Consider the following 14,144-nt stretch of genomic DNA (forward strand, 5'->3'; position numbering starts at 1 on the left):
TTGCTTGTATTTGCAATGAACTAAAGCAGGGGTCTCCAAACTACGGCCCGCGGGCCAGATGTGGCCCGTTAGGCCTCTCAATCCGGCCCGCAGAGACACTTGAGAAAAAAAATATACTATTAAACGAAATAAACTTTGTGCAGAAAGTTCACGTTATGACGCAAGCCAACTAGAAAGAGTTTTATTAAAATATTCGCTCTTTGACCAGAGGTATACGGTTCGTCGGCCCTCAACATGCTGAATGAAAGTTCATGTGGCCCTCTGGCTGTAAAGTTTGGAGACCCCTGAACTAAAGGATACATCTTCCATGTGACCTCTGCCATGTTTTATGTACACACAATGAAGTACAAGTACCTTCATTGTTGAAATTCCTTTGTTGCTACGTACTTGCTTAGCAACGACAAATAACTTTGTAAATAAACAGCTTGATTTAGACGCTTCATTCATTTAATATAAGATGAAACTCACAATAAAATGATGAACAAACTGTTAGTTTGTCAATAAAGCATAATATCTGTCGTCCATACAACATCGGTAGTCTGTTGCTATGCAAGGTCTTTGTTTGTCAAAGTTTGGATTTAAAATGGTTGGGCATTTATGTATTATGGTCTTATTTTTACTCTCGTTTCTTCCTCAAGTTTTATTGCAGAATTTGCGTAAGTTATCTAAGTTTTGTGTGTCTTAACGATCCAAATTTTGTGTGTGATGTTCTGTGTTAAATTCATTCATGGTCTTAACTTAGACCATCATACACAGCTATAGATCGCCGTACTGTACCAGTAACATACCTATCACGACAGTGTGTTGATTAAATTAGTATTTATTTTAAAATACAATGATGTTAATGCTGCTTCAATTGTTAAAAATGAATATTAACTATATATAAATGGTTATGAACTGATATTGACTTGTTCTCACGCCTTAATTAACTTGTTATTATTCTTAGATTTTACCCTAGAACCAAAAAGTATAATCGTGAGACGAGGAAGTTCTGCAATCCTCGATTGTCAAACGAACATTAAAACTGTGGATGTGATAATTCAATGGAAGAAAGGATACCAATCATCATGGATTCACGACTACAACAACAAATCATATCAGTTGTTATCCAACCATTCGTTGTTTTTTCGCAGTGTGGGGACTGATGATGAAAATGTTTATTTTTGCGCTGCATATTATCGCAGAACACGTAAAACCATTTATTCCAACAATCCAGCTCACATAACCCTTGCTTGTAAGTTAAAATTATCATCACATATTTGTCATTGGATAAAATTGTTGGTGATATTGAATTACTGAAGGGAAGTGGAAGGAAAATATTTACTATATGTGACCGTGGTATAGGGAGGGAGTTATTTAGTATATTTACACACATCTGCATGCAACCATGTTATTGTCATAAAAAATGTAAATAACAAGTGTAACACTTCATATTTAGCAATCAAAATTAAATGCATTGCTTGCTTTTTCAGCTGTAAAATAATAAATTACACAACACATTCAAAAACGATTTAACACCTCCTATTGTCTATTTTGCACACACGCTATACAGTATGATTCCTTTATGTATTTAGATATTCGTCCGACGTTTATCTCTTCCCCGTTATCAGAAAGTGTCCGCGAACATGAATCGGTTATCCTGACATGTACTAGCGGTCCTAGTCAACCATTTGCAACTGTATCATGGGAAAAGGATGGTGAAGCATTAAAAGAAAAGAATGATATAACGGCACAAAACATTTTAAAGGATCGTAACGCAACCTCGTCTACTTTACTGTTGAAGAATGTGTCGATTTTTAGGGATACTGCTTATTACAGATGTGTTGCTTTAAATCCACTCTTGCTTGACGAGCCACAAGTCAGCCAAAGAGCTCGGCTAACTGTACTGCGTAAGTTTGTAATTTTAGCTGTACGTAAGTTTGTAATTGTACAGCGTAAGTTTGTAATTTTCGTTTACGGTGACTTCTTTGCTCTGAGTCTCAATTTATTTTTTGCAGACATGCCTTTGTTCAAATTAGAATGAAGTATAGTTTCATTCGGTTATATTTCTATTTAAAACAATCTTTCACGATCAAATTTGCGATACAAGCTTAAATGAAAAAAAGTATCATGTTTTGTCAAACAGATTTAAAGGAAGCTCCATTTTTAGTATTGTTACTTGTATTGAGAATGGTCATGTAAAGTTAAGGGGGGGGTGAAAGTTACTTAGGCTGTGCCAAAAAAATCATCTGGCACCCCCCTGAAGTTCATTACTGCCTTTTGGTAAAAACTCCTAAAAATAACTGATATCCGTTATAGAATTCTTCTTAAATTATTTTTAATAACTGTATATTGTAATGTAAAGTTTTATTTTGTATTATATACAGCATCAAACGACCATCCACAAATTTATATCCATCCAGTGAACACCTTGGCTCCAATTCGTCGACCATTAAGGATTGATTGCTTTATTGTTGGTGTACCAGATCCTGTGATATTTTGGCTTCATGACAACATGCGTGTGATTAACGACTCCAATAGAATGGTGTATAAGAATGGTTCTCTGATTTTCAAATCTTTAACCATAAAAGATAATGGACTATATTCGTGCAACGCTACAAATGATAAAGGATCTGTGACAAGCTCGGATGTTTTCCTAACTGTTGCCTGTACGTCTTTTGTACGCCTTATTTGAAATGGTTTTGTTGCGACAATAGACTTTATTTAATGTATGATGAACGAACGATATAATTAAAAGATGTTTTTACGTTGCACGAGAGAAAAATAAACATGAATTCAATGTGTGTATCTTTTAGATATTGACTTTTATTTCAAGCAAGATCCTATGAATCAGACGGTCATCAACGGAAGCAGAGTAGCGATGACATGTGATCCACCTGAACATCATCCTAAAAGGTTGAAATATACTTGGTATAAAAATTATAAACCAATCAGCAGCGGAAGTAGATACAATTCGTCACCCACATCTGGTAGATTGCTTATTTCTCCTGTCTTAAGTGATGATCAAGGTGCTTATTTTTGTCAAGTTAAAAGTGTGTATTCAATGGAGACACGAGCTTCAAGAGTAGCTTATCTCACTGTCAACGGTAAATGAGGAAATATTTTTGTTTATATAATTGAGTTTATGTGCACAAAATTTAGCACAGCACTTGTCTTTGATCTTTCTTTTCTTCTATTTTCAGTTCCTCCATATTTCCTAACCAAACCGTCTGACAAGGCCGTTGTTAGGGGGTCTACTTTACGACTGATCTGCATTGTCGCTGGCTTTCCAATGCCTCATGTCACGTGGTACCATGATAATAAGTTGCTTGGCAACAGTTCACGGTTGTCTCTTTATGATAATGGTAGCTTAGTGCTCTACCTTATAGATGTACAAGACTTTGGACAATACAAATGTTCTGCTAAGAATGTTGCTGGGATTCGTAATGCTTTTGCAAATGTTGTTGTTTATAGTACGTGGTGAAACTTTTTGTCATTTTCATTAAATTTCATCATAAAATCACTCCTGATCGATCAAGGCAAAAGATCAGAGTACAAGAATGATGATTGCATTTATGATTTATTAGCTAATATAATAATTTCTTGGCGTTATTTTCTTTGACGAAATTTATATTTAAATATAGCTTCTCCAAATATTACTATCAAACCTCGTAGCATTGCTGAAGTATATGGAAAGAACGCTACATTTTCCTGCCGCTTTTCTGGTAGCCCGTCTCCTCTAGTAAAGTGGTATTTTATACGATCAGATAAGACGATGTTTGTGATTGACAAGAATTTATCTCGATACATTCAAAGAGGTGATTCGTTGATTGTGGTTAATGTAACTGAACAGGACAATGGCGCGTTCGTTTGTGTTGGTAAAAACATTGTCGGGACTCAAAATTTTTCTGCAAGTTTAGAAGTTTTAGGTATGATTATTTATTTTTTCATTTTAAATAAAATGTTCGTCACGTGTGAACAGTCCTGAATAAACAACGCAGCCTTTACAGTGCCTGTTATTTGCCAATAATTTATTTATTTTCGAAAACTATTTCAGTTCCCGCTCGTGTTGTGCACTCTCCACGTAATATTACGGTAAATGAAAGTGGCGTGGCTATAATGACGTGCAGTGGCTATGGCAACCCTGTTCCCTTTATCACGTGGCTCAGATATGGATTACTAATGACCAACACCAGTAGAATAACTGTTATTGCTGGATTGTTGAGGATACGTAGGGTTACAATAAATGACACTGGGATATACATTTGTAATGTAGGGAATAGCTTGAAAAATGCATCATCGTCTGGTTACTTAACCGTGCAAGGTTGGGAAATGAACATCAAATTTATTTCGCGTGAATATTTCCCCTTTTTAAGAAAGGTTATAAATATCTCGTTTCAGTGTCACCTGAAATTCAACGAATAGTTGGGCCGTCTAGAGTGGAATGGCGTCAAAATATTTCTTTCATATGTGAGGCATTTGGAGTACCGACACCCCGGATATCATGGTATAAAGATGGAGTTCCCATTTTGTACAACAAAAGGATAAATGGAGTAGAAGAGAGGTTAACCATCATTAATACGGATCACAACGATACTGGGCTCTATACTTGTAAAGCGTTCAACATTATTAACTCAACATTCAAAATACGGCAGCTCATCGTTGAAGGTCTGTAAACGGGCAGTAATATTTCCTAGAGTTGAAAATTTCCACTCTTTATGTGTTCAGCTTGTTTCCAGAACTAAACCACCATCATTTAACTGACCTAGGTCCCAGGCTCTTTCTAATAGTCATATTCACAGGTGGATTTATAGGGTCACTCGACGTTTTAATTGTTTCTAATGATCATTATGATTATCTTACAGTTCCTCCAAACAAACCAATTTACGTCAAGATTATCAATACTTCGTATGATTCTCTTCACATTATTTGGATGCCCGACTTTGATGGTAATACTCCAATCATTTTCTACAAGGTCCAATTTAATGTGAACATGTCGCTTGAATGGCGTGATGTGTCGATGCTGATAAAAAGTGAGAACTTTACTGTACGCAATTTGCAAGCATACACATTATATTATGTTAGAGTTTATGCTGCTAACAAAGTCGGATGGAGTGAACCGAGTGACACGATATGGGCTCGAACTCTTGAAGACTGTAAGTTTAAATTTATTAACACCTGGCGCTGAATTATCAGTATTCAATCATATACTTGTTCTTTTTAAGATCCGTCACAACCACTACGTCTACGATGCCAAGCATTAAATCATAGTACAATATTTCTTGAATGGAATGAACCCACCAATCCAAATGGCATAATTCGCAATTACCTAGTTGAATATAACAATAGTAGTTTCAAAGCTGATCTTCACGTTTCCATGTTGATACACTACATGTTTCATCTTAAATCATTCACGTGGTACACATTTAAAGTTAAAGCAGCAACAATACGTGATGGAACATTGCTATGGGGAAATTTCTCCTCCAATACAAGTTGTCGTACTGGAGAATCAGGTTTTGTCTTTAGTGACCTCTTAAGGTTTCCTTTCGACCATGTATATTCATACTTAATCATTTTCTTCATTAGCGCCAAGTTCCTCTCCGAAGCTTTTGTCATTAATTGCTCTGGGTCCTCATTCGATTATGGCCAAATGGCAGGTTGGTTTTTTTTATGACTTACTGTTACAGAACTTTTTTTATTTTTATAAACATTAGGTATGGGAAAACGATTACTTGCCCAGCTGAAATTTCACTAAAAGTTATTTTATTTACCAGGATATTCCAGCGGACTCTAAAAACGGTATCATTCGAGGATATTATCTGCAATTTAAAACGATGAACGATAAAGACGTAATGCTTGTTTATGCTGATGGTAATAACACACTTGTGTACAACATAACAGGGTTAAAACCATGGTCAAAATATGACATAAGAGTTGCTGCAGCAACTGTTGCCATTGGACCATGGAGTGAATGGAAAATGTCAATGACTATGGAGGATGGTATGTATGTTGAAATTGATAAAAATTATGGCAGTCAGTGCCCAAGTCTAGCCAAGCAAATAACCTTTATAAGCTTGTCATATAAGCTTATTTTTGTTTGGATATGTTTTTGTTTACTGTGTAAAAGCTTTTTTAGATGCGTCTTTTCAACATATGTAAACATTTATTTTATGTTTGTAAGCTGTCCTTTTATTTATCCCATTATGTATGCATTCTGTAAATAATTTACACCTACGTAATCAAACAAAAAAATCAAAGATGAATTCTTCATCTTCCCGCAGTGCCTTCAGGAAAACCACGCGACATTGTTGTCATGGCAATATCTTCAAGAAGCCTGTTAGTGAGTTGGACACGGCCATCTTTGGAGACTCAAAATGGCGTTATACTTGGCTACGATGTATTATACAAGGAGAGTGGGTCGACAAAACTTGCAAGAATTTTCAATGTTGCAAATACGACGAGTGTCGTGTTGTCTGGATTGACGCCATTCACTGGTTATGACGTAAGAATTCGCGCATTCACGAAAATTGGTCCTGGACCATACAGTGAAGACGTTTTTAACAAAACTTTGGAAAGTTGTAAGTTTTAGCGATGATTTGTCACTTCTTCAATGATCCTGAAATGTTTTTGGTCAACATATCTCATAATAAATATCTTGTCAATTATCCACGCAGATCCTGATGTCATCCATCGACTTACCTACAATATCACCAAGACATCCGTAGTTTTTACCTGGAATCCTCCACTTGTAAAGAATGGAATCATTATGGGCTATATAACCTATGTGAATTACACAACTACTATACGAAGTTCTGAAAATAATGTAACGTCTTACAATGTTACCAGAGGCTCATGGGAAGTAGCAACAAAAGAGACTCGTGCTGAATTTGAGATTGTGTATGGCAATGTGACGTATATTGCCTGCGTTGCCGCGCGAACTAGCGTGGGGCTTGGATCTTGTTCTAATCCTTTGACCTTTTCTACTAGTAAGATCTTGATTTTTTCAATATGTGATATAAACCACAGCTTGTTGGAAGGAGGCCTGTTTTTTTAGTACAAGCGTTGATGAATGCAAAAGCAAACAACAATAAATCAAGATATTTTTGACAATAAAGGAAGACCCTACAATGCTTTGCTTTTTTTTGATGTTTTTGATTATGTTTTTCATCTTCCTTGTTTTCATTTGTAGATCTCACCAAGATTGAGATGGCCAAAACTAGTGAGAAAAAAACAACGTCAATTTTTAATGATCATTTTCCTTTGATTATTGGTGGGTCACTGCTGTTTCTAATTTTGTTATTCATTATTTTAATTTGTTGCTGCATACGTCGGAGAAATAGAAAAAAACAAGGTTAGAAAGTTTATGATTATTTCTGTTAGAAAACGAAAGCTATCTCTGAATGAGAGGTGTGAATGAAACCACTCTAGGTTTTGATAATTTGTTGGAGACAAAAACTACAGAGCTGCTTTTAGACGTCAAAATTCCCTGCTCGTACGAGCTTGTTTTACTAATTTTTCAAGTTTAAGTAAGTTGCCCGTTTTCCCCTCATGAAAAACATTGATAAGTGCATGAAAAACTAATTTTCTTATTGTGCTTGTGTTACACATCAAAACGCTGGTTGATTGTGTTACTCCAGGATTTTTGCTCGAATAGACTAAACATGTGCCTGGTCTTATAGTGCAACAGTTTACTAAATATATTTTTTCGTTTATAGAACAAACAAAAGAGAATTTCAATTTTCAAAGGTTTGAACATCGTTTAGTGACGTTTTTTATGCTCTTCGCATCAACTCTAATTCAGACATGTTTTGTTTTTTTTCTTCCTAAGAAAATCCTTTCAAATGGGATCATTCAATGATGACGATTCGTCAAACGTATCTTTGGGCTCCAAAGATAATCGCACGTATTCTGTTGAGTCTAGCAGCATACATAGTCATGTAAATCCAAATAACACTTTTGCAGCAACTGGTATCACCAGTGATGGCTCTCCATTAATGCGTCTCAGAAGTAACTCGCCATCTCTCGGATCTGATGCAAGCTTTTACGACGCACCATATTCGTCTGTTGCTGAAATCGGTGTGGATCCAGCAACTGTAATACCTGCTGAACTTCCTCCTTCACAACCGTCTGAAGAATCACGGCATCAATTTGTAAACACTTTATACAATGAGAGGAGAAAAAATGACCAGGAAGATGCTTCAATAGATTCGTATACAACTATTAATCCACTGTACGAAACAACAAAAATTGAAACTTCTCAACAAGATGATGAACATAATAATGATGTTGGTGCTGAAGACAATAAGTCACAGCAGGATTTACTGTCACAGGAAATTTTATTTCTACCACCGCCTCCCCCGGAATATTCAGATTATGACGATGTTGATATTTTGCATACATACACAAACGAAGTCACTGATTTTTAATTTGTTTAGCTCTGAAGAAAAAGATGTTTTGTTTTTGTCTTTTATTTACTTTACTGACTGGTGGCGAACATTTCAATTTTGAGCCATTTATTTAGCAAAATTTTTGTAATTAGATGAGCCCCTCTACTAATAACGCCCCACTCTATAGCAAACCAATAACCCCTAAACTTTACACTGCTAGTCACCGTATATAAATTTTCAAACTAAGTTATAGCCATATGTTTAGTTTTTGTTTCTTTTCTTGTGAAGTTCGTTTTTCAAAATACTGATCATTTGCTTTGTGATGGACCAAGGCTGGGCAAGTGTTGCGTGCTAGCATAACTGACAAATCACTTTTTAAAACAAATTGTAGAAATATGTCTAAGTCTGTTTTTGAAAATAGAATAGAGCATTTCCCAGTTGCTTTACCTTTTTTGAATTGTTTATTTGTTTTGTTTACGTTTTTTGCTCTACAAGTCGGGAAACGTCATACATCGGCGGGAAACTTTGAATTATACAGCCAGATAAAAGTTTGTTTGTGAAACCAAGTTTAGATTAAATAAGTTGAGTGTATGGCCGACTTAAACTATATTTTTCTGTTAGTGCATGACATGCAGTGTGATGACGCGTCGTAACCACTGGTTGTAAACTTAAGTCCGTCATAACCAATGGTCGTAACCCATTGAACTAAAATACAACGTCGTAACCGTAACAGACGTAACAATGGACGTAACCATGGCAGTAAAAATTGCAGCAGCTGATGATTTATTATTGGCTGAGCATGTTTGTCGTCGTATATGTAGTATGTACACATCATAAAACTATTTATTTGTCGATGAGAGGCAGTTTAATTAGTTTTTGAGCGATATACGAAAGCGTTTTTGGTTCGTTTAAAATAGTCTTAAATTTCATCATGTTGAGCGGGTAAATATATTCGATGAATTACATGTTTTGTTGCCAAATTCAATCATCCATGTTATATTTAAACGAGGTTTAAGTGTTCTATTATTGTTCTAGGTACTTCAACGCACTCCTACGAAGATATGCGATCTTTTTGTACAACTATCCTTCTGTATTTCTTATACTGACTCCATTATTTCTTTGTTTGTGTGCGATCTTCTCGTTTGCTCCGTCCGTTGGAGTCAAATTACCAAATTTTTCCGAACCAACTGAGGTAATCTATTAATTTCACCGCATGAATGATAGGAATGTTTATTTTTTTACGCACAAGTAATATTATAACTTAAATCGTCGTTCTGTGAATCGATGGTTCAGTGAATATGTAAGAATTATAAAATTCAGTGAATATCAAAGTACAATAAAGTTTTGTCTACAATAGACATAATTTATAATTATCTACGGGAAATGCCAAAATTTTACGAATACTTTCCTTAGTGTAACTACAGGCATAATACTACCCTCTTACCCCTCTTGTCATACAAAAAGATTACTTCAGTTTTCTTGACAAAACTATATTTAACTTGGGATTAATGAAAAATTTTCAAAGGTTTTGATGAAATTTGAATTGTAAATTTAAACATGAAAATTCCATAGTCAATGTCATCTAATGCTGAAGCAAACACGAAACATATAAATTTATGGAGCAAAAATGTTTTAAAAAATTCTTGATTTATAAACCAGTTTTTAAGTTCATCGTAGGCTCTTTATTTTGTGTTAAATTTGAAATTTTTGCAATATTTAAAATTAGTCTAAGGAGTTTCATCATGAAGTCAACATTAATTAAGATTTTATTTTTATTAGGGTTTTGAACCCCGTGGAACAGAAATTATGAAGAGAGTTGTAACCCAACAAAATACACTGTTTAGTGCAATTCAGGCTGGCGAACTGACCTGTCCAGATGGAAGTTTAAATAAAAACTCCACTAGTCCACCTATGATTGCAGAATGTTTGAAGTCTGAATACAGGTAACTACATTACAAGATTTGGCACAGAACTGTGTAAAGACCTATGGTTGTTTGATTGATTGCAATGGGATGTTTAATTTAAACTTTATTTTTTCTCAAGGGATTTCTCAATTGTAAGTGTTTATGAGTCAGGTGGTAATCTTTTTAATGTCAATGATTTAAAATCAATATGTCATTTGGAAAAAGATGTGGTTGGTTTTACTCCTGGTAATTGTAAGTCTCTTTCTTTGGGATCATACATTGCCTTACTTCGTAACCGAACGTCGTGCCTTGAAATTGAAGAAAATGATGTGACATTTGCCCAAGAACTTTTGGAGAACTGCTCTTCAGCATATTTTTCTAGAAAACTGGACAGTCAAAGCTCAACATTACAATGCAGAGAAAATAAAGAATTTGTCAAAAACGTCTTTGATTTACTGGTTGACACCGACTACTTGCGTACATCAAAGTCCCTCACAACAACCCTTGCCTTATCCCCCAAGTATTATGACGTCAATGTAGCTCGTGATATCTACAGAAAACATCTTGAGGGTGGGAAAAAGCCACAATTAAATGGTGTCAAGTTGGTTGCATTTCACTTTGGTAATTTCAAATTTGATCATTTCAATTACAAGTTGATAATGGATGCAGTTTTTCCAGCTTTTGGTCTTGCTATGGTTGCTTTAATATTGTTGTTGTATACACAATCCTTGGTTGTAATGGCAATGACGGTATTTTCTGTGATCACGTCCATTGTTGCTGCATACTTTATCTATCATCAAATATTTCGGCTAACCTTTTTCCCATTCCTCAACATACTGGCATTTGTGTTTCTCGTTGGCATCGCTGCTGATGACGCGTTTGTCTTTAATGATATTTGGGCCCAGGCCAAAACGGCACTTCCCAATGGCACTATAGTGGATTGGATTGAGTACACTTTGAGACACGCTGCCTTGGCAATGTTCGTCACCAGTTTTACAACATCTGCCGCATTTTATGCTAATGTTGTTTCAGATATTACTGCTATTCGACTGTTCGGCATTTTTTCTGGAACCTCAATTCTCATCATGTATTTTTTAATGATCACATGGTTTCCAGCCGGTGTTGTTTCGATGGAGAAACGACGTCAGTTGCGAAGCGTTGGTGTGGATACCTCAAAAGGCGATGAAAATGCATCGTTTGAACTTGACTGCGATGATAAGTCTACGCATTCCAATGATGAGCCGATTGCTTCTCAAGGTCAGAAGTCAACATGTTCTCGGTTCATTGAGTTTTACATCAAATTGCGATGCAAATGTTCCTGTTTTATGGGGAAAATTTTCAAAAGGTGGATTCCAGCCTGCTTGCGGGTGTATCCTGCATGGCTTATCGGGTTTCTTGCCTTAGGCATTGGCATGATATGTGCAGTAACGGTAAATCCTGGTCTACAAAGACCCAAATCATCCGATTTTCAGGTGTTTGCAAGCTCGCATATTTTAGAACAGTATGACTTAAAATACAAGAGCAAGTTTCGTCTCAAACTTACAGAAGGGAACATTTTTCGTATATACATGTTTTTTGGAATTAAAGATCAAGACAACGGAAATTATTTGGAACCAAAGAACTTTGGTAGCCTTGAATACGACACCACAATTGATATTTTTGACCTACAGGTCCAGAAATGGTTGTTTGAGGATCTTTGTCCCAAGATAAGAAATCAAACTTTTTTCGAACAAGATTTCTCTTGGTCGTGCTATACGGAGGTAGGTATAGCTGTGAGTTAAAAATAAATGCGTTGGGCAAAGAATTGTTGTTTATCGTATATGATCATGTGTACAGGTAGCTTTTTCTTTTTCTTTATAATAAATATTTTATACGCCATTAATATCAGCGTTCCTTGCGAGAAAACTGGGACAATTGTCTAACTTTCATTCACGACTTTTGTCTTCAGGCATTACGTCAAGCCTGTCCAGTCAATTGGCCGTTACCGTTGGACCAGGAACAATTGACGAAGTGCTTAATGAGTCACACTTACAGTAATTGTGGTCCTTATAGTAACAATATCTTTCTTCACAAACAAAAGATAAAAGCACTTGGTTTGTGGTTTCCTACAAATATTCATTTTGCAAACGATTACAACACTGTTAACAGAGTTTGGAAACATGTTAAAGAATTTTCACGTACTGTATTGGACAATGCACCGGAAGGTATAAGAAATGGATGGGCAACCTCCCGACTAAGATTTTATGCCTTACAAGAAAACCTGGGTAGCAGTACCGTTTCGTCACTTGCTGTCTCACTAAGCATTGCATTCTCTGTTATGTTAATCACTACTCTGAATTGGTTGATCAGTTTTTATGCCATATTGACGATTGTTTTTGTCCTGTCATCGACCATCGGTTCTTTGGTTATCAACGGTTGGGAGTTAAACATACTCGAGTCAATTGTTATTTCTGTTGCTGTTGGTTTATCTGTTGACTTTACATTACATTATGGTGTGGCCTATAAAGTCTCTAATTGTAATGAAAGAATTGAGAGAGTCAAATGTACCCTCGAGCATATTGGACCAGCTGTAACACTAGCAGCCTTTACAACGTTTGTTGCAGGTGTGTAATTTCTAAAATTACGTCACAGGACACGTGGCCATAACGTCATGAGTATGCTCTCATAAAGAACTTTTCATAATTTTCTTATGTAGATATATTTAGTTAATATATGTTTGTAAATGTCGATCGTCCAGGTTGTTATAGACCTGAGAAGGACTCTTTTTGTTGTTGACTGACGTTTCGACAACCTTAGCGGTAGTCTTTTGAGTCAGAGTCTTTTGACTCTGAAGATGACTACCGCTAAGGTTGTCGAAACGTCAGTCAACAACAACAAAAACAGTCCTTCTCAGGACAATACCAACCTGGGCGATCGACATTTACAAACATGTAACGATACTCCCGGGTTCAAACCATTTACTTTATTTAGTTAATATGTTGTTTAGAGTAAATTAGTGATGTCAGCGTTTTTATGTCGTTAATCTTTAGTTGTATGAGGCAGTTGTTACATTAAAACAACTTTTATTCTGATGGAAATTGTTTTGCTGCAATGAGATGTGAACCGTCGTATAATATTTTCTCTTCACACAGGTGTTTTCATGATGCCTTCTGAAGTATTGGCTTATTTTCAACTTGGTCAGTTCCTTACCCTGGTGATGGCCATGAGTTGGTTATTTGCCACATTTTTCTTTATGTCATTGTGCTATTTTGCTGGACCTGTTGGATATTTTGGACAGATGACTTCGACCAAATGTCTCTCCTGCGAGGTCAGCTAGTTAATATCTGCTTGAAGTTGATAATGATTCTGAATTGTTTTCGATGTTAAATTTTTACTGAGTACGAAACTGTGGAACTGTTTCGCTTTTAAAATATTGTAATTATTTTAATGTTTTCGTCGTTGCTCTCTAACTTTATTGAAAAAACAAAAAGTATATTAAATTGTTCTAACTGGTTTCAGCTTTATCCTTGTCTACATGTTCTAGCAAAAGCAAAATTTGTTAATTGATATCATTCATTTCTATAAAAAATTATTCTATTTACACTAAGTGAAAGGAGAAAAATTTCATAGCATGACTATATATATGAGCGGTCTGTCTGCGTCACTGGATGTAGGTATGTAGAATAAAAATTTTGGCGTAATTCTCAATAGGTAGGGTTAGTTGAGGATTAAATTTTCCATTTGTATATTTTATTCAATACGTGTGCAGGGGGAAATTACACCAAATTGCAGGAAAATGAAGAACCAGAAACAATGGGAAAAAAGAGGGCAGTAAACCATTACTAGTTGCCTCCAGTAAAACTGTGACAATAGTAATGGACAAGTAGACACAAGT

At 35.7% G+C, this 14,144-nt stretch overlaps 3 protein-coding genes across 3 annotated transcripts; all 3 read left to right on the plus strand.

The window, feature by feature from the left end:
* Positions 1-219: 219 nt before the first annotated feature.
* On the plus strand, positions 220-7,393 carry LOC124434421 (Down syndrome cell adhesion molecule-like). Its single transcript, XM_046984315.1, has 16 exons — positions 220-656; positions 947-1,234; positions 1,575-1,889; positions 2,367-2,648; positions 2,796-3,086; positions 3,183-3,452; positions 3,624-3,908; positions 4,037-4,303; positions 4,381-4,647; positions 4,845-5,135; positions 5,205-5,492; positions 5,566-5,636; positions 5,754-5,979; positions 6,261-6,557; positions 6,654-6,965; positions 7,169-7,393. The coding sequence occupies exons 1-16, from the start codon at positions 548-550 to the stop codon at positions 7,333-7,335; spliced, it is 4,026 nt and encodes a 1,341-aa protein (XP_046840271.1). The 5' UTR covers positions 220-547; the 3' UTR covers positions 7,336-7,393.
* A 98-nt stretch (positions 7,394-7,491) lies between these two features.
* Positions 7,492-8,823, plus strand: LOC124434423. Its single transcript, XM_046984317.1, has 2 exons — positions 7,492-7,725; positions 7,808-8,823. The coding sequence occupies exon 2, from the start codon at positions 7,821-7,823 to the stop codon at positions 8,403-8,405; it is 585 nt and encodes a 194-aa protein (XP_046840273.1). The 5' UTR covers positions 7,492-7,725; positions 7,808-7,820; the 3' UTR covers positions 8,406-8,823.
* A 196-nt stretch (positions 8,824-9,019) lies between these two features.
* On the plus strand, positions 9,020-13,773 carry LOC124434422 (protein dispatched homolog 1-like). Its single transcript, XM_046984316.1, has 6 exons — positions 9,020-9,308; positions 9,402-9,558; positions 10,146-10,309; positions 10,410-12,030; positions 12,219-12,873; positions 13,402-13,773. Exons 1-6 carry the CDS (start codon positions 9,298-9,300, stop codon positions 13,584-13,586), a joined length of 2,793 nt encoding a protein of 930 aa, XP_046840272.1. The 5' UTR covers positions 9,020-9,297; the 3' UTR covers positions 13,587-13,773.
* The last annotated feature ends 371 nt before the right edge of the window (positions 13,774-14,144 follow it).

Source organism: Xenia sp. Carnegie-2017, unplaced genomic scaffold, assembly GCF_021976095.1.
Source record: "Xenia sp. Carnegie-2017 unplaced genomic scaffold, XeniaSp_v1 HiC_scaffold_14, whole genome shotgun sequence".
Lineage (NCBI taxonomy): Eukaryota > Metazoa > Cnidaria > Anthozoa > Malacalcyonacea > Xeniidae > Xenia > Xenia sp. Carnegie-2017.